The sequence below is a fragment of the Elgaria multicarinata genome, chromosome 6 (assembly GCF_023053635.1).
Source record: "Elgaria multicarinata webbii isolate HBS135686 ecotype San Diego chromosome 6, rElgMul1.1.pri, whole genome shotgun sequence".
Lineage (NCBI taxonomy): Eukaryota > Metazoa > Chordata > Lepidosauria > Squamata > Anguidae > Elgaria > Elgaria multicarinata.
Window position 1 is genome coordinate 13,532,511 of NC_086176.1, and position 18,859 is coordinate 13,551,369.

Sequence of the window (18,859 nt, forward strand, 5' to 3'; positions counted from 1 at the left end):
GGATCTCCCACCAATCAGTTTCATGGGAGGACCCTGGGTTCTACTAGTATTTTGAGAGAGGGAGAAAAATGTCTCCCTATCCACATTCTCCATACCATGCAAACTTTTCTGCAGGAGATTTTATATAAGAATATGCTAGTATACGGCTTATGACTAGAGATCTACCAGACTGGTTTTGCTCATTTTTGTTTGGAAGCTTGAGCAGTGTAGCTTTGGGCAGTTCGGGAAGAGAGAAGGGAGAGTGAGATGAAGCAAAGGGGAGGTTAATGCATATGCATGTAATGCAACATGTGGCACAGTGTGTCTATACACGTGTAATAATGCTTACTCCTATGAGGTCATAGAGTGCTGGGCCAATGAAAGGACAGGCACAGAATGTTAGGAAAGAGGCTGAAGAAAAGTCAGCTGGTCATAGTCAGAGCAGGAGGAAAAGATGGTGAGGAGAAAGCGCTGAAAGGACACCAGAGGGAGAAGAGAGAGGAAAACCTGACGTCACATATTTTCAACCTCAAACTTCAAGAAATGGTAAAGGATCTTTAAAAAAAAGAACATTGTTTTGTTTTCACCTTTGCCGGTTTATTTGTACATTTATTTTAAAAAGTGTGAAGTTGTTCCAGTTGCAAGGGAAACAGGCAATCATATTTCTATACAATCGTTCCCCGACTACTAAACCCATAGTGACACGGGATTTCCACTAGTAAATGTAATAAAAAGTGGATGTGCCTTAATTTTCTGACTCTGAGACCGCTTTCCCCTCAAAACTCTTCCACCTACCTTTCCTGTAGGTTGCTGTTTCTTAGTACATTGGTTACTTCTCCCTTCAGCAACTTTTCTTCTGAGATCCCAGCTTCACTAACTTCTGGGACCTCTTCCTAGCTTGCCCCATAAATCTGCTCTGCTCATAAAGCCTGTGTAGGGTTTCTATTCCATTCAAAGCGACGATTTCTCTTTACCTCACAGAAGTTGAACTAGTATGTGAACACTCAGCTGTTTTCTAAAAGTTGGTATGTCAATGAACATTCTGCAGCATCACAGTACCTCAGCCAATCCGTGCCAGAGCCTTCACCACCACAAGTAGAACACAATACAGATATCAGACATTTAAATCTGGTCTGGACTGTGCATGAGAGGATCCCTTCTGTCTGGCTGCATACATTCCTAAATCCTGGCATGCCCTGAGAAAATCGTGAGAAGTCTCTTAATCAAGATAGGCACTATATGCTCACTGCACACAAATGAGTTTTGGTCGAAATTTTGGTCATAAAATAGATTAGTACAGAAGATAAAACATATATTTCATATCTATATCTATATATAATTTCCTCAAGCTTTACATCGAAATTATGGAAAAAATAGAACTTCAGAGAGACTGTCCCTTTTCATGGAATGTGGTGATAAAGGCCATGACTAGACAAGGGGGTTGGAGGGTGACGCTCTCGCAATTTTATGATCGTGAGATCATCACCCTCGTCTACATGCAGTGCGCGACACCGCGGCCACCATTTTGGATTTTTTTTTAAATGGAAAAGATGCGCACGAACGCTTGAAAGAAAACCCAAACCCCTTGCCCTCCCCGCACCCCACCCCACCCCACCCCCGATGGGCACAGAGCTCCTGTGGCGCTCTGTGCCCGGTTCCTCGCGAGGAGCCATGACAACCTGCAACACCCGGCCACATGTTCTGCGGTCTTGGGATCATCCTGAGACCGTAGAAAAAGCGGGGAAAAAGGGTAGGGCGATAACCCGGGCTGAGGGAGGGATCATCCCTCCCTGCTCCCGGGATGCCCTGCGTGTCATTTGGACACACAGGGATGATCCTAGGGCGATCACCGAGATATCACCTTGTTAAGCCATGGCCAAAGTTGCTAACCAATAGCTTCAGTAAATTCTTAAACAATATAGCCTTGTTGGTTGACAGACATACCCAGAAGGGCACTACCTCTCTCTCTCTCTCTGCCCTTGTCTACAATGAAAAATTACAGCATCTTGCAGCACTCGTCAACTTCATGGCATTAACCCCTCTGATCTGACAAGGGCAGCTACACTGCCATTAAATGTCCAGAGTAAAAATGCCAGCAACTCCTCCTCCTCCACCACCACCACCCCGCTGTGTGATCCAGGCCTTTTGTGGCTGGTAATTAAACGAAGCAGGGAGTGTTTGCATGGAAACAGGCAAGTACAGTCATTATAATCACAATACTACCTCAACAAAAGATGAAGGTAATAAGAAAAGGAAGGAAGGATCATATTGCTTAATGTTCTTTTCCTTTCCCAACAGCTTTGGGGATGAACAAGTTGAGACATGCGTTCTCTTATTTATTGTTTTAAGAACACCACATTTCTAACACAACCCATGAAAAAGGCACGCTCGGAAAAGGGCAAGGATTATTTTATCTAAATGCACACCTTTCTTGTTTTCTGACCTACCAGTTCAGGCCTAACATCACAAGTCAATATGAGAGTGCAAAACTAAATAATAAAATTATAATCAAATATTAGAAACAACCCTAAGTTTTTACCCATGGTTTGTTGTTGCGTGATCTATGATGGTATAAAAATGCTTATTTAAATAAGCATATTATAACTTTGTTGTGGGGGGGGGGAGGGGGTGATGTCCGGTGTTCCCCCTGAGATTTCTATATTTACGTTCCTAAATACCCTATATATGCTGTATTTCTAGCTGCAGGTATGTTGGGAATTTAAATGGTAAAAGAAAACCCTTCAGCTCTTGTCAACAACTAGTTTTCCTAGAGGGCCAGTTTAGGATGAAGAGAGGGAGTGGCAGGCCAGGGTCCCACATCAGCCCGGACAAGGGCCCCCAGATACCATTCACTGCATCTCTCCATCTCAATCTCTCTCCTACATCGGCTACTGCAGGCTGGACAGCACCCTTCAGAGGGTCTAATATCTAAAATACAAATACTTGTAGCAAGAAAGCAGCCCATCAAGCACCTCACGATCAGAGGTTTCTGTGTCTGAGCCTCTCATTTTGCAGCTTGTCATTTCCAGAAAATATAAACTATTGTGTGGTTTTGGTAAGTAGCATTTTATGTTGTTGCTGAAGAGTTGGGGAAATATGAAATACCGATGCCTAATCAATTTCCTCCACCCACTCCCAATTACTGGAGATGATGCAAAAATCCACGGCTGGCAAACCAAGAACCACCTGTGCAGAAGGAGGATTAAGGATTTTGCAAGAACTGAGTCATCATGCCTTGAAACATCCGTAGTTACCATAGTGCGTGACATTACATGCTCAAACAAAAACTAGTTACAAAAGGAGCTGGCACTCAGAAGCTTGCCTCAAGTAGTTGCAGGATCATGGGAAGGCCAGTTCTCCTGCACTCCCAGGATATTTGAAGTTCTTTTCTTGAAAAGGAGCTGCCGCGGTAGCAGCGGCTGCTCCTAACATTGTACACGGGCAAAGCACAATGCGGATACTGTCAGTTAACAGGGCTAACCGCCCAGAGAGCTTCGGCTATTGGGCGGTATAAAAATGTAATAAATAAATAAATAACCCACTGTTGGCGTCATATGGGTATTAACGCACTAAGCACATTGAAAGCATGTTCAGATGACTCAAATGTGAGATGAGGTGCACTCCTTCACCTAATCCCTGGAGTTAAATAGACAGGGTGGTGACCTTCAGATAGATCCACACTAGCAGGGCCAGGCCAGGTTGTGACTATATCCAAAAAATGCACCTGGCCAAGTCTGTGCTGTCTCTAAGCAGGATCTCTGAGGTCACTTACTGGGGCCCAAGCATAAGAAGGCTTGAGCTGGACCTGAAATTTAGCACCAAGCAAAGGCAGAAAGTCAAGTTCCGAGTATACAGATTGGGCCTTACTAATCTAGAGCCTTCATACTGGCTGCCCACTGCAAGGGCTGATGCTGCACATCCTTAATTTCCAGTGCCTGAACTCATCCAGCCTCAAGCCACAAGGTTCCTAATTCAAGTCCCTGATACATAGATCTCCAGAAAGGACCGGGCAAAGAAGTTCACAGAAATACAGTTCTCCATTGTAGAATCTATTTTAAAATTCTCTGAGTGCTGACTTGACTCTCTGATCCTCATGAGAAAGCCCTAACAATTAGCTCATATTCTTTTCCGTGTTGGCATGAAGTCGGCGACTTTGATACCCAAAATTGCCTAGTTAGTTTGTCTTAAAATTATGCCAAGTCTTAAAAGATTATTTAAAAGCACAATGCAGCCTTCTGAGAGAAAGAACACGTCCTGGCATAGGACACTGCTACGAACTGGGAGGAGAAGGGAGGTATATTGTGCTGGAAAAAATCATTATGACTTGGCCTCTTTACAGTTTTTAAATACCAGACAGACACATCGTGCATGTCAGATTCACCTAACTTTTTGAAGAAGCCCAGATGTGGATGAGGTGGCTGCTGCAGCTAGTCAAGGCGTCTCAGCTTGGAACACATGAAAAGAAGAAGAAATGGTGGGGATGTGTAATGGAAGGAGCAGGCCAAAGAGATTTTGATTTATTGCGATAAGGTGACTCCAAAATGGGAAGGTCTGGGCTCTGGATTTGAGTCATCTTCCTCCATGTGTCCATTTTGGATCAGACTCCAGACTATTTGGGGTTGAAAAGCAATAAAAAATGGATCCACAGTTGCCTCAGATCTTGTAGTGGTATTCCCTGATGGTCTTCCCTACTTCTCACAGAAGGAGGGCTCCAAAGAACGCTGCTGCAAAGGGTAAGACCCTGGAACACTAGGGTACATGCTTGCTGCAGGATCTAGAAAGCAGGCTTCATTTACTGTAAATCAATATCAATATTTTAATTTTTGTGAACCACCCAGAGAGCTCCGGCTATAGGGTGGTATAGAAATGTAATAAATAAATAAATATCTAAGCAGGCTTTGGTGGAACCACCTCTCAATTCTCCTGACTCTTTAAGGGGACATTGTTTGTATTTGCAACGTTTGAAAAACAAGTGGTGTAATTTCCATTATCTCGTTCCTGGGTAAGAACACCCAATACTGCTCCAGTTTGAGATTTTGATGAAGAAAAGTGGACATCTCACTTAAAAATGAGAGATCTCCCCACAATGTTCCACATCATGATCTCTGCACAAAGAATTCATGGGGAACATTGGACGTACTTCTTGGTTTGTGCCTCGGGTTGTCAGGAGGGATCCAGCTTACCTCCTCAAATGGAGCTGTTCCTGACCTACAAATCTGCCCCCAATGGAAGATTGGAGCACATCTACTGGAAAGGGCGGAGGAGGAGGCAGGCTGGATCTCTCCTCACCAGCAGACGTACAAATGTCTGCTGCCCACTTCACACAGCATGCCAAGATGCTCACAAGCAATTGCTGTGCTGCTCCGTGCACCTCCACTCAGAGGAAGATAAGACTATTTCAGGAGGAGGGATGCTTCATCAACAAAAGGCATTGCTCCATACAAACAAGGCTCCCCAGATGTTCTTTTCAGAGATTATCTGCACCAATAGGAAATATGTCATGGCTACCCCAAGCCAGCTATATTTTTAAGTGTTTCATTAATAATAGACATGGTAATTTTACATCTGGACTTTTAGTGAGAGCATTGTAATTTTTCTCATTTCATGGATGCTATATCTCCCTGAAGGGCTGGAGCAAGATCCCATGACACAGCCTAAGCTATCGTCCCATTGTTGGCAGGGCTTGAGAAATGCATTAGAAGAGTCTTCAAAGTGCCATATCCATTAAACTTTGCACCCCCAGGGGAAAAACTAAAAGCAAATCTGGAATAAAGTAAAGGGCATAAATTTAGCAAGAATAGGATCGCTGAACATATTTAGAGGCCCATGGCCCAAGGAGAATTTTGCGCAGTCTTAACCAAAGATTAGCCGGCCATAATAAGACAAATGAAAATCAGTTTTATTGTTCTGCCCTGCTGTTCAACCCATTAAATAATCTTATCAAGGCTATTGCCTAAGTGCTGCTGTGACATAATTAAACAGCAGGCTATCTAGTTCTACAGAAATCAATAGAGACATTAACATTAATTTCTCTCTTTTATATGTGGCTTTTGTACTTGTTTGTATATGTGGAGTTTTATTCATCCGAACATTCATTTATGAATTTTCATCCATTTAAATGTTACGATTTTTGCTGTAATCAAAAAAACATTAGCTTGTGTTTTTCACATGCAACTCTTTCAGACTCATTACATGGTGAGGGAGAGAAAAATAACTGAGTAAAGAAAAATTACTGTTAACTGGTTGTTTCTTATGTTACATTTTCCAGACAAAATATCATGGTCCCAACAAGTGACAAAGGAGCTTACTCAGGAAGGCACTGTGATGGAGCCACTCAGGAAGACACTGCCTTCCAATTCGTGCATAGATTTAGGAAGTGCAAATTTGCAAAATTCACATTAAAATGTAAACCCAATAAACTTCTCACCTGGGACAGCCTGTTCTGCTTGGGGAAGCCTAACAAAACCTATTCTGCTTGGGAAAAAGAATAATGGTCTGGCCTGCTTGGATCAGAGCCTTTCCCTAGGTAAGGAAAGCAGCTTGCTCTTGCTGGGAGGGGATGGGTGGGGGAAAAACAGGTCAACTTCCCCAGGGTACTACATGGCATCTTGGAGCCAGCTCTGCTGAACAGAACCCCCCAGGCTAAGCTGCTTTGAAATGCTACTTTACAACATTGAAACCAGTGAGGAGGCTAGAGGCTTATATATAATAATTATTAGAATATACTTGTGGAAGGGGTGGAGAAGTGAGAACGTTTTATCAGTTTAGTATTTTTCGTAATTAAAGCCCATAAAATAAAATCCAAGAGAGAGCCTATGCCTTGAGTGTTGTGATGCTTTTCATGGCTGCCTTGAAGAGAAACTTACATGATTTCAGTCTGGGATTTCCTTTCCTCCGCATACTTCTTTTTTGTTGGCTCGATGTGCCATTTTAATAGCTAGCAAGAAAGGGAAATTCCCAGATTGAGATGTTTCATTTTGATGTGCCAGGTTGCTCTTTCCAGTGTATGCACTCCCTTGATCTCATTGGCTGGAGCCCAGCTGTTGTAGGTGAACTTGATATTCCGGCTCAAATCAAATTACATTAATGTGCTTAAAAGGCAGAAAAGTAAAGGAAGACTGCCTTTCATAGGGATGCTGATACATCGACAACAATGTTAGCACGAATTGGAATGCAGTGATAAAGTAACATTGACACCTTCCTGAATGTTGTGGTGCAGTTCACAATTTGTTTTTTAAATGAAAAATGTGTAGAATAGGGGAAGGTGCACATCATATTAGAGGGGATCGTTTGCAAAGAAGTCTACATTTAGAAAAGTGTATTCAAAACCGTATATTTAGGAAAACTGCATACAATCTACATATGAATTTTCATGCAGACTTAAAAAAAAAAGAGAGATTTACAAAGTGATATGGAAATAGGATGGAACTAACTCAATGTGGGAACAAGGAGAAACTGATCAGAATTGAACTTGCAAGATTTGTCCATTTCTATTCCAGGAGAGATACTGACTTGGTGGAATTGGCATTAGCTTGCATGTGTCCACAGGAATTCAAATCTTTCGTTGTTTAGTCATACATGTGTTCATCTATGTACAGCTTAGAGTTGGCCCGTAGAACTCATGATCCAACCAGTCAAGACGGTTCAGGGCTCAACATCCCTTGTTTTGCAAACTCAAGTATGCAGAAAAACCAAGCTTCTTGTAGGCCAGCACACATACCTCATGGCCTGCATTTGGCTTGGCATTTAAAAGATGAGCAAGCCCGACCGAAAGCACGACCACATTGTGGTCAACATGCAGATAAAACTCCAAAATTGCCTCCCTTTGGTGAGTCATAGTCCTGGCCTTAAGGTCTTTAAGTGTTCACCATGTGGATCAGGTTTATTGTAGGGTGTCTCCTCCAGCCACCAGAAACATGAAGCAGGAGTCTGAAGACTTTTATCGACATGACAAAACGCTTCTAGACCACTCCTTCCCATCCTGGCATTTTCCAGTTAAGTTGGACTGCAACTCCCACCTGGCATAGCTGGCTGGGAGATTCTGGACATCATAATGCATTTCAAAACATCTGGAGGATGCCAGGTAGGAGAAGACTGTTCTAGACAATACAGTCGGCATGGGAATGAGTTTCCACAGGAAGTCCATTTAGGGCAGCAGTTGCATACCAACTAGAGCATGTGTTCCACTCCAAGATGCATTGTGGACCTTATCTAAAGCAGGAGATACCAACCTGCTTTGGTGTTGTTTGTAAGCCTTGTAGTGTTAGAAATTCGCCATCATATAAATCTATTCTTTGAGGAACATATGGATTTTTAATCTTTATAATCAGAGTAGAAAGTGAAATTGCTCATCGTGTTTCCAGATTTCCTTCTGGTTTCTCCAGACAGCATTATGCTTGTAGACTGAGGATCCCCATAACCCTGCACATAGACTAGCTGCATAGCTAACTTGTCCAAAGCCCATTAAACAGTAATACATTTACATAGGCTGTCTTGTCTAACATGACTGCTAATGCACATCATTATCTAGCAATGTCGCTCTCTGGCCTTTTCCTATGTTGTATTTACTATGGAATTTTTATTCAGAGCAAAGAATAGCATTTATGAATAAACGGAAACTGAAGTCATTGCAAGCGTCATTATTTATACTGAGAGATGTTGTGTTAGACTTAAAACAAGAAGAATCTTTTAAAAAACAACAACACCTAAGCCATTAAAAGCATATGTATTCAGTATATACACTATATGATAAATACACTAAAGAAGTATGAAGGGAAGTAAACTAAAGGCCAACTGAGAACCATGCACTGATACTCTCTGGATTAGGCAAGGGTGGCAGGGTGGGCTGGTGTTAATACAACCTTTGCTACTTGAAATGGGTTCTTTCCCTAGTTGAGACTAACCCAAAAACCCTGAACATATTTATTTGGAAATTAGTTCTACTGAAAACTTCAGAACCCACCCACCCACGAACTACAACAATTGCGACTTGAAATGGGTTCTTTCCCTAGTTGAGAGTAATCCAAAAACCCTGAATATATTTATTTGGAAATTCGTTCTACTGAAATCTCCAGAACCCGCCCCCCCGCCCACACACACACCTGCCCTGGAGCTAAATCTCCTTTGTAATAAAAGAGGCCCATTTGTGTATTTTACCATACATAATTTTAAACCGTACCCTGCTGCATCAGAGAGCACCTTAGTGCACACAACAGATTCAATGTTAAGTGTTAATATCTGAAATTAAATTCAAGAATCTAAAGTAAGCCACCACAACCCCCCCACCCCAAGCAAGCTCTGTTTGCATGAACCAGCATTCTATTTCAGGATCATTACCATGGGATCAAAGTGGCACAAAGAAGCCCTAAAAAAAGCCTCAGTCAAGCCAAAGAAGCCCTAAAAAACCTCAAAGATTCTACTGAGAGCCACACTTTACATAGGACATTATTTGCCTCCATGGAGATTTACTTCCTGTAGGAGAAAACATGCTAAAATGCATGTAGTATCATGCATGAATATTTCATACATGACTATGTTGTGTATATGTATATATGGGAAGAACCCAATGCCAATCACAGCTTCCTGGAAGGGCTTGAGCCTAGCAACCTGGAAATAATACAGGGTTTGAGCCTGGGCTTTCATTTCACCCTGTTTTGGCAAAAGAAGGAAGCTGCAATGAAACCAACAGCTCTAGATAAAGACGTCTCCTTACACCAATACTCCAGAGGAGGTCAGGTGCTGCTTCTTAAACTTCTACACAGGCTTCTAGGCTAGATTTGTTGGTCTGAGCAACTAGGAGACTTTGCTCTGGCAGGCTTCTCCTTGCCGTTTACGGACTGCCTCTGCCTCATTTCTTTGGCCTATTGCTATCTCTGCATTTGCTCAACATAGGAACCAACTCTAACACTCCCCACCATATCTTCCCACATAGATAAACAGGCATGTAACAGGTGCTTATTCTTCATAACACAGGTAGCCCCCGCCCCCAGGGACCTCCAGTGAAGCCATGTAACATGCCTCTATGCACAGAATCAGCAATTTACATTCCCTTCCCTCCACGCACATCCTACGTGCTACGACAAGCATTTTGCTATTAACAAATGAAAATAAGAAGCCTGTACATTTCTCCTCTTGCTAATCCGTTTTCTGCCTCCCCCACAACAGGTTCTTCCCCTTAATTCCCCTTTGACAGAGGATCCTGTAGGAAAAGGGTGGGCAATACACGGCCTGCATGTGGCCCTCCGTGGCCATTTCTGCAGCCCCCACCTGGTCCCTGATGCCACCACCCATGAAATCCCAGTGGAATGGGGCTCCTGGCAGCCTACCAAACAGGGAGCACTATTCTGCTTGGAAACAAGGTGTGCCCACTCCCAGCAGAATTGTTGTTTCTCTGCAGCATGGGACCCCAGACAATCCTCCGAGCAGTTGCTTCGCGGGCTACAGGGAGCTTAATTCTGCTGGGGAGAAAGGTGTGCTCCCCGCCACCTCCCTGCCCCTTGTTTCCCAGCAGAATTGCTGAGATTCCACTTCTAGCAGTGCCAGGGGCAACTACCGGTGGTGGTGGTGGGGCAGGGAGACGTATGCCTGCCATAGGGTCCCAGGGTGGCCAATATAGCTGCTCAACCCTGTGAAGTTTCCCATCCTTGTTGTAGAACTGAAGTGGGAAATGGGCAGGAAAATCAACACAAGTAACCTCCTTGTAGTGGCAGGTGATTGCTCCATCCAGCCCAGTGCAGTGGCTCTCCAGGGTGACCCAGTGGTCTTCTTTTAACTGGACATGCCAGGGATTGAACCTAGCTGAGATCCTATCTTTGAGCTCTGGCCTCTCCACCCAAGCTACACTGGCTCTCAGCAAAGGGGAGATAGGTTTGAACCCAAGGGCCCACACACTGAAGGCAATTGGCACTATACCACCACAGCTGGGAATGACTGCTTTACGCCAGCTTGGCAGAAGAAGAGATTAGGGGGAAGGAAAATGATCTGAGCTGATGGAAATACCAGCACCATTTCAGTGGCAACCCTCTCGGGTTGTTATCAGTTGGAGACAAAGTCCAAGACCCTAGCCTGGTGTTTGAGAAACAGTAATCTAACATATAGAGAACTCATTTTAAACTGATTAACCTTCCCATCACAGCCACAGGCAGGGGGCACTGGTAGGAGCTGAATACAAATACAGTACCAGCCCCGGGGAATCATGCCAGGCTGCTCAGTACTCCGGTCTTCATATCACTAAAATGATTTCTGTACCTGGAAGATGCCAGCTTAGCAGTTCTCCACAGTTCTCCACAGGAGCAGTTCTCCACCACCCCGAGTGCGGCTCTCGTGTAAACCCAATGAGACACACAGGAGTTGTACAGGAGCAGTGCCATGCATAGCGTGGCAGGTGCTGTTTATACACCTATAGCAAAACACGAATGTCCTTACCGGTCATTATCCTTTGGGCTTCATATGGTTCCATGTAGCCAGTGTTTTCTCCTTTGCCTGTTTTATTGCCCTCACTTTTGGCATCAAATGGGTCGGAGTAGTCATCTGCTATTTGAACCTGAAAATGGGGAAAAAGGAAAGTACAACTCTTAGCTAGAGGGACTATTTTTGAGTGAGTCTTTCTCATTTCCTAGAACTTTGCAAAGCACCGCTGGTTCCAAATTAGGGAGTCCATCTCCAGTATGCTGCTCCCCATTCCCTTCTAGCGGACTCATAAAAGGAGGCTCCAGGTAAGCCAAAAAAAAAAAAGGGGGGGGGGGGAAAGGAATTTTATGACTGTCCTTCATTTGCATCTGCTTACTCATGTTATGACCCTCCAAGGAGTCAAGTCCTCATGCATCTGAAATGTTTGACTGGCTCACAGCCACACATATCATAACCAAAGTAGTGCTAACCTTACGACATCTTCACATCTGAAGCAAGGCATCCACACACATACCCCTTTCACCACTAGAGTGGAGCCCAATGTTAAGACACACAGAGATAGAAGCTGAAAGCAAGAACATGCTAGTTCCTCTAGCATCTGCTGTACAACATGCTTCATGGTAAGGCTGGCCTTGAACCAAAGGTCTTTACAGCAATTCCACTCCTTGAAAGCAGATAGCGGGATTTAGCCAAACCACTGCAGAGAAAACAATTGTCCTACACCGGCCGTTTATATTGTCCCCATATCAGCATGCGTACCAGCTGGGGTCAGGAGATTAGCCCCTGCTGTATACGCATTGGGGTGGAGGACAGGTCAGTTTATTTATTTATTATTCATTTATTTACAACATTTATACCGCTCCCCATTGAACATTTCGGAGCAGTATACAAGATAAAATAAAATAAAAACAGAATAAAATACTTTAAAATAGATTTTAAAAGAAGCAAAATGTATAGTGAACCATGGCTGGTCATTAAGGAAAGGCTTCTTGGAATAATGAGGTTTTCAGGAGGCGCCAAAAGGAATACAGAGTTGGCGCTTACCTGACCTCCAGAGGCAGGGAATTCCATAGGAGGGGAGCCACCATGCTGAAGGCTCTTCCCTGGTGGGCTCTAATCGGAGGATGGGTCTATGTGGGACCACCAGGAGCAGGCCCTCGGATGACCTCAGTGACCGGGCAGGTTGGTAGGGGAGAAGGCGCTCTCTCAGGTATCCTGGTTGTTTAGAACAGCATCAGCTAGGAGCAGGTTCTTTACCATTTGTCTATAGTCCAGCATATAGGATTTGGCTTACTCTTTCAAAATATTCATATGCATTCTAATACTGCAATCTTAGATGCAAGCCCAATTGAGTCCAATGCGATTTACTCCCATGGAAGTGGGGATGGGACTGCAGCTTAAGTCTGCTTCGATGTTCTGTTAAATGTCAATACATTTCAAGTGCTACCGCATGCAAAAAATACGACTTGCTTGGAAAAACATATCCTCACAGTGCCTACCTTGCAACTTGTTCTAGTTAGGGGAGACATTACACCCCAGCTCTGTTGCAAATTTCAAATGTTTACCAAGTATAATCCAGCACTTTGCCCTGGAGAATTTTTAGAATTGACCTATACTCTATAAAAGGATCACATGCGGTGTGTCTGCTCACTGCTAGATATATTGTTGAGACACAAGACAAATATACAGAGCTGGAAAAATTCCAGATGCCTAAAAATTTGATGCAGACATCTCAACGTTTTTATTTTGGAGCCTAGGAATTTGATTTTCCAGCCTCACATATGCAACTTGAGGATTTGGCAAAGCAGTGATGTTTTGAAACATACTTCAGTCCTGACTCCTACTACACAGAACTGCCCTCTAAAAAGAAGACAAAGCAAAATCGTACAACCTGATTTATGCAGGAAGTGTCTGAACATGATAGCTGCACCCGCTGGTGAACAATAGAAGCAGCATTTCTACCAGCTAATGAATTGGATTAAGCTTTGATCTACATCTGTTTAAGCACAATCACAGAGCAGTCATTTAAACAAATGAGTGCTTAAACTCAAAAGCTCTATTTCAAGCTTTCTCTCTAGTCTAGTTTAGGGTGCAATCCTATGCATGTTTAGACCGAAAAACATCCTACAATTGTAGGACTTTTTCTGTCTAAACACACATAAGAGTGGACCTTTAGACAGTAAATTTAAGTCTGAAAGTGTTCCATACTATCATCCGTTTGATACAAATGGACTATTTCTAAGAGCTGTCATTCAAGCCTTTTTAGTGGTTTTCAAACTCTGCTTTAGTGCAGCGACAGGCATAAGTCAGATCCATTGCTTTCCATTGAAGTTTACTGAGGCAACCAAAATAGGTTTTAGCCAAAGATCACAATTACATCTTACAATATAAACTATACATAATAAAGCAGAACAGAAGACATATACATAACCAAAGTAATTTATGGGATTATAAACCTCCTTTCTCAGGTACCGTCCGAACCCTCTAGAGCTTCCTTGATTCTTGCTGCTTTCGTAGCGAACCTTGCCAGATTTAGCATGATGGACTTGGTTGTATTAGAAAGTAGGTATATTATTTTATCCATATCTGTGAGATTAGCAATCGGAGCCAGGAGTCTCGTTAGGTGTTTTTCTCTAGGGATTTTATAAAGTTTACAATATAAGACATAATGTATAGTATCCTCTATTGCCTGGCAGCTGTAGATACAAAGATGGTGTTCTCTGGGGATATTTTTGTGTCTCTGAATTTGGTTTTCATTGTCTGAAAACGTAGACTTATAAATGCTTTACAGAGGGCAGGTGATGTTATTTTTGCATAAGTCAGATCAGGGCCTACTGGTAGGTCACTGAATGATTTATAGAAGATCAGCAAAACTTTCCAACTCCCAATTGTTTGACAATAGCAACAAAAAAACCTCTTTCTCCCTAATTCTTTGATGATTTTTACTTGTACATGTGCAAGTCATTCCAGTGTATGGATTGCGGGGTGCAGTAGACAATTGGCCACCCTGCCCCCGAGCCACCATTTGCCTCTGGTTCTGCCTTCAACCTCCACCATCTTGTACCCGGCTTGGAAGACCTCAGTGTTCTAGTAGATCCCACAAGCCTGACATCTGCCCATGTCAGCTCTAGAGAACCTGACAATTAATTCCCTAGGAGATTATCAGGGGTTACTCACTTAGATCACTAGCAGCTGACAAATTCCCTGTCAGACAAATTGCCTGCTGCAATGCACAGCCCCAGGGAAGTGGGGGATAAATAAGTGCTAGGTCAGAGGGTGGGCAGAATCTCAGGCCCAAGGGTTCCCCAGACGGCCCCACCCCTTTTCACTATCCACCAATCATTTGGATGTTACACAACTTTTGTACAGTTTCCCCCCACAAACACACACCAGTGGAGGCTGGTGTCTCCGATATTAGTGGGGCAGTAAATCCACTCCAAATTTCAGTCAGAACTAAAGGAGCTATTCAAGGTGCACCCAGAATGGATTCACTGGCCTTGCCCTGTAATCTTCACTGCAGGGTTACAGCGTCTGCCAAAGAGGCCTGGCCAGCGCTCCATGTGAACTGCCCTGCAACATGCCCCAGAATCAACTCTAATGCGCAGAAGTACTGTGGTAGATATGGAAAGAGCTCCCCAAAGTGGGAAAGTTTGGAAAACACTGAGGTCTTAGTTAGACCTACCGGTTAGCCCGCAACAGAGGAGGGAAGATCTCGCGTTGTGTTTATCGCGAAATCCCTCCTCTGTTTACATGCGACGCGCGACGACCTCAGAAGGCGAGGCGTCGTGCCCGCCATTTTTAAAAAAAACTTAAAGGGGCAGCAGCGCACGAACGCTCGTGTGCAAACGGTAAGTAATTTTTAAAATTGAAATTACTTTCCCTGCTCCCCCACCCTACCCCCAATGTAGGGTAGCTCTTTGCGAGAAATCGCGCGGAGCCAGGTCAACCCGTGGTGCCCGGCCACACGTTCCGCGCTCTCAGGCTCAGCCCGGGACTGTGGAAAAACCGGGGCCAAAGTGGAGGGTGAGATCCCGGGGCAAGAGAGGGATGATCCCTCCCTGATCCTGGGATCCCCTGTGCATCGTGTGGACACAGAGGGACGATTCCGGGGATCACCCCAGGATAAAGCCCCGTCTAGCTTAGTGTTAGGAAATACAGCTCTGAAAGCAAGCCTCTTTCTTCCAGCAACGGGACAACGCATCATGTATTTGGAGCCGGGGAAACAAAAACCAGGCCTGCACGCAGCTATGCTAGATAGACCTTTGTCTGATCATCCAAGGCAGTTCCTAACATCCATATGTTCTTAAGACCTACTGCCAATTCCTCCCTACTGTTACAGGATGACAATTCTGGAGTAATTATTGTTTCATCTGCAGGTTGTTCCCCCCCCCCCCCCCGTTCCTTTTTTCGTTACTTCGGACCACTCAAGTGTAAGCCAACTCTGTCCGTCATTTGAGGTGTAATTTAAGGCGGATTCAAGGGCCTCATTAAATGCAAATTGCTAAAGATGACAAGTGCAAAATGAAAGGGGGGAAGGGACGGAGGTGCCTCCCCCCTTCCTCCCCCCCCCGCTAAATATCTGTCATGAATGGCTTGTTATTGCAGCTTTAATGGTTCACTCAAAGAGGGAGAGAGAAAAAGAATGAATTGCTTCGGATCGTCTGTCTAATGTGGGCCCAGGCCGTAATCAGCAGCCCTGTCAGAGCAGTGTCAGAGGCTGGGGATGCCTAGCTCAAAGACAACAGTGTGCATCAGGCAGGAGTAATTTCTCTCCGTAACAAGGGCAGGTTTTATCTGCAAAAGCCCTGCAGCTGAAACACCATCCATTTACTTCCCTGATGATGCCTTGTCAGCTGCTGATAGATAAGTATCTTGGGCGCCCTGCTGTTCCCCCTGATACAGGGGATGGCACAGTAATAGTTGCCTTTCTTTAAAAATAACTGCACTAAAATGACATGAGACAGGCCAAAAGAGAGAGCCTAAGGTGGGTAATGTATTTTTTTATTTGATATTTCTCCCTTCCCATTTCCCCTCCCCAAAGAGTGTGTGTGTGTGTGTGTGTGTGTGTGGAGTAAATTAAACATATAAAGACCTGTCAAACAGAGTAATGTCAAATGTTGAATTTGTTTAAGCACATCTGTAATGTATTCCAATCCCAATACAATACTAGGCACAGGGACAGATGCATTTTATAGTAAAGGAAACATTTAAAAAAATCACTGCCAAAAACTTTTATCACACATGAGTTTTCCATATCTGCCTCAGGACCACTTAGGAACATAGGAAGCTGCTTTCTACCGAGTCAGAACTTTGGTCCATCTAGACCAGTACTGTCAGCACTGACGGCCAGCGGTTCTCCAGGGTTACAGGCATGACATGAGTTTGTCCAGCCTTACCTGGAGATGCTGGGGGTTGAAACTCAGACCTTCTGAATGCAAAAGCAGGTGCTCTATCACTGTGCTACTGTCCCTCCCCTTGAAAAGCATGCTTGCCCTGTGTTGATTAAAGAATTGCCTCAGACCTGCAGTGAAGCCTTTTCAATTGGATGAGAGTTTATTCTTTTCTTTTTTTCTTCCCCCCCCGCCTTTGTGTGTGTGTGTGTGTGTGTGTGTGTGTGTGTGTGTGTGTGCTTTCGAGCCATCCATGTGCCCAACAGGATGAACATAGTTATAAGCTGGCTATTGACAACAGCAAACAACAACAAAAAGTGGTCCAACAACTTATTTGAGGACTTCTTTACAAGTCTGACTTGGGTCTGCGGAAAGAGGGATGCAGAGAACCTCCCACAGACTGGCTATCATAAAGCCATTGCTAAGCTCCAAATGGCTCTGGCTACCAGACAAACACTGGGCTCAGACGACCGTCAATACTCAGGTACCTCGAAGCAGTGTGACAACGTTATTAAGCCCATCTACAGTTGAGTGTATTCTCTTAACAGTGAGAGGAATGACTCTGACAGAGCCCCGAAGAAGCTTTTGAGCCATGGCGACAGACCGAAAATAGAAATGTGCCCACACACACACACCCCTGGCTCTATTTCTGCTTCTGCTGAGAGAGGTCTGCACACATGGGGACTGGAGAAGTACAGGTGCTGCACTACTTGAAGGTAAGGCATGGAAGGGCCTCAGCTAGGCTTGAATCACCCACCTAAGTCATATACTTAGAAGCCACTGGTGAGGGAAAGGAGGTTTATATTATTTATTTATTTATTTATTTATTTTATTATTGCATTTATATCCCGCCTTCTTCCCTTGCAAGGAATCCAAGGAGGCGTACATAATCCTCTTCCTCCTCTTCCTCCTCTCCACTTTATCTTCACAACAACAATCCTGTGAGGTGGGTTGGGCTGAGAGTCTGTGACTGGCCCAAAATCACCCAGTGGGTTTCCATGGCCGAGTGGGGACTAGAACTCGGATCTCCCGATTCCCAGTCTGGCACTCTAGCCACTACACTACACTGGCTCTCAGTGTGGTGTGATGGCTGGAGCCTATGCACCCTTCTCTCCAGTGTAGTGAGCCCAGCTCTCTCAATCACCCTTTTATTATCAGTGATTCCAAAGTTAAGTCGGCATCTATTTCACGCATGCTTCAGGTTGTCTCTTTTATTTATTTATTTTAAGTGCAACATAGGTTTTACTTTAAAATGAAAAGGAATGTTAAAAAGAGTAGCAAAACTGCTCTGTGGATGCAGTTGGGGAAAGAGGACTGTGACTTCGCAGGGCCCAGCCATTTGGGCCAGTTCACATGATCGCCACAGCCCACTGTGACTACGTTAAGCCACGGTGGGGTCTGGTGTATTCCGGTGGCCATTCTTACTATTTAAGCCATGGCAGATGGTTGCCGCAGTTTATGTGCCTTGTGAATCTGGCAAGGGCGGGTTGTTGCCATGGTTAACAAACCACCTACAACCCATGGGCTGTTTTGGGGTTGTGGGGTTTGTTAATTATAGCTACAACACAGCCTCACCGGGTTCGCATAGCACATAAGCTGTGGCAACTGCCTGCCGTGGCTTAAATAGTAAGAATGGCCGCTGGAATGCATCACAGCCCGCCATGGCTTAAATTAGTCACCGTGGGCTGTGGCGATCAGAGACTGAAAGAACTGGGCATGTTTAGCCTGGAGAAGAGAAGATTGAGGGGAGACATGATAGCACTCTTCAAATACTTAAAAGGTTGTCACACAGAGGAGGGCCAGGATCTCTTCTCGATCCTCCCAGAGTGCAGGACACGGAATAACGGGCTCAAGTTAAAGGAAGCCAGATTCCGGCTGGACATCAGGAAAAACTTCCTGACTGTTAGAGCAGTGCGACAGTGGAATCAGCTACCTAGGGAGGTTGTGGGCTCTCCCACACTAGAGGCATTCAAGAGGCAGCTGGACAACCATCTGTCAGGGATGCTTTAGGGTGGATTCCTGCATTGAGCAGGGGGTTGGACTCGATGGCCTTGTAGGCCCCTTCCAACTCTGCCATTCTA

At 44.4% G+C, this 18,859-nt stretch overlaps 1 protein-coding gene across 1 annotated transcript in view; it reads right to left on the bottom strand.

Annotated features, from left to right (window-relative positions):
• The window catches only part of SHB (SH2 domain containing adaptor protein B), a 148,790-nt gene that overhangs the window by 70,204 nt on the left and 59,727 nt on the right, over positions 1–18,859 (bottom strand). Inside the window, 1 exon segment of the mRNA XM_063129073.1 lies at positions 11,404–11,521. Within this exon segment, the coding sequence (XP_062985143.1) occupies positions 11,404–11,521 (118 nt within the window).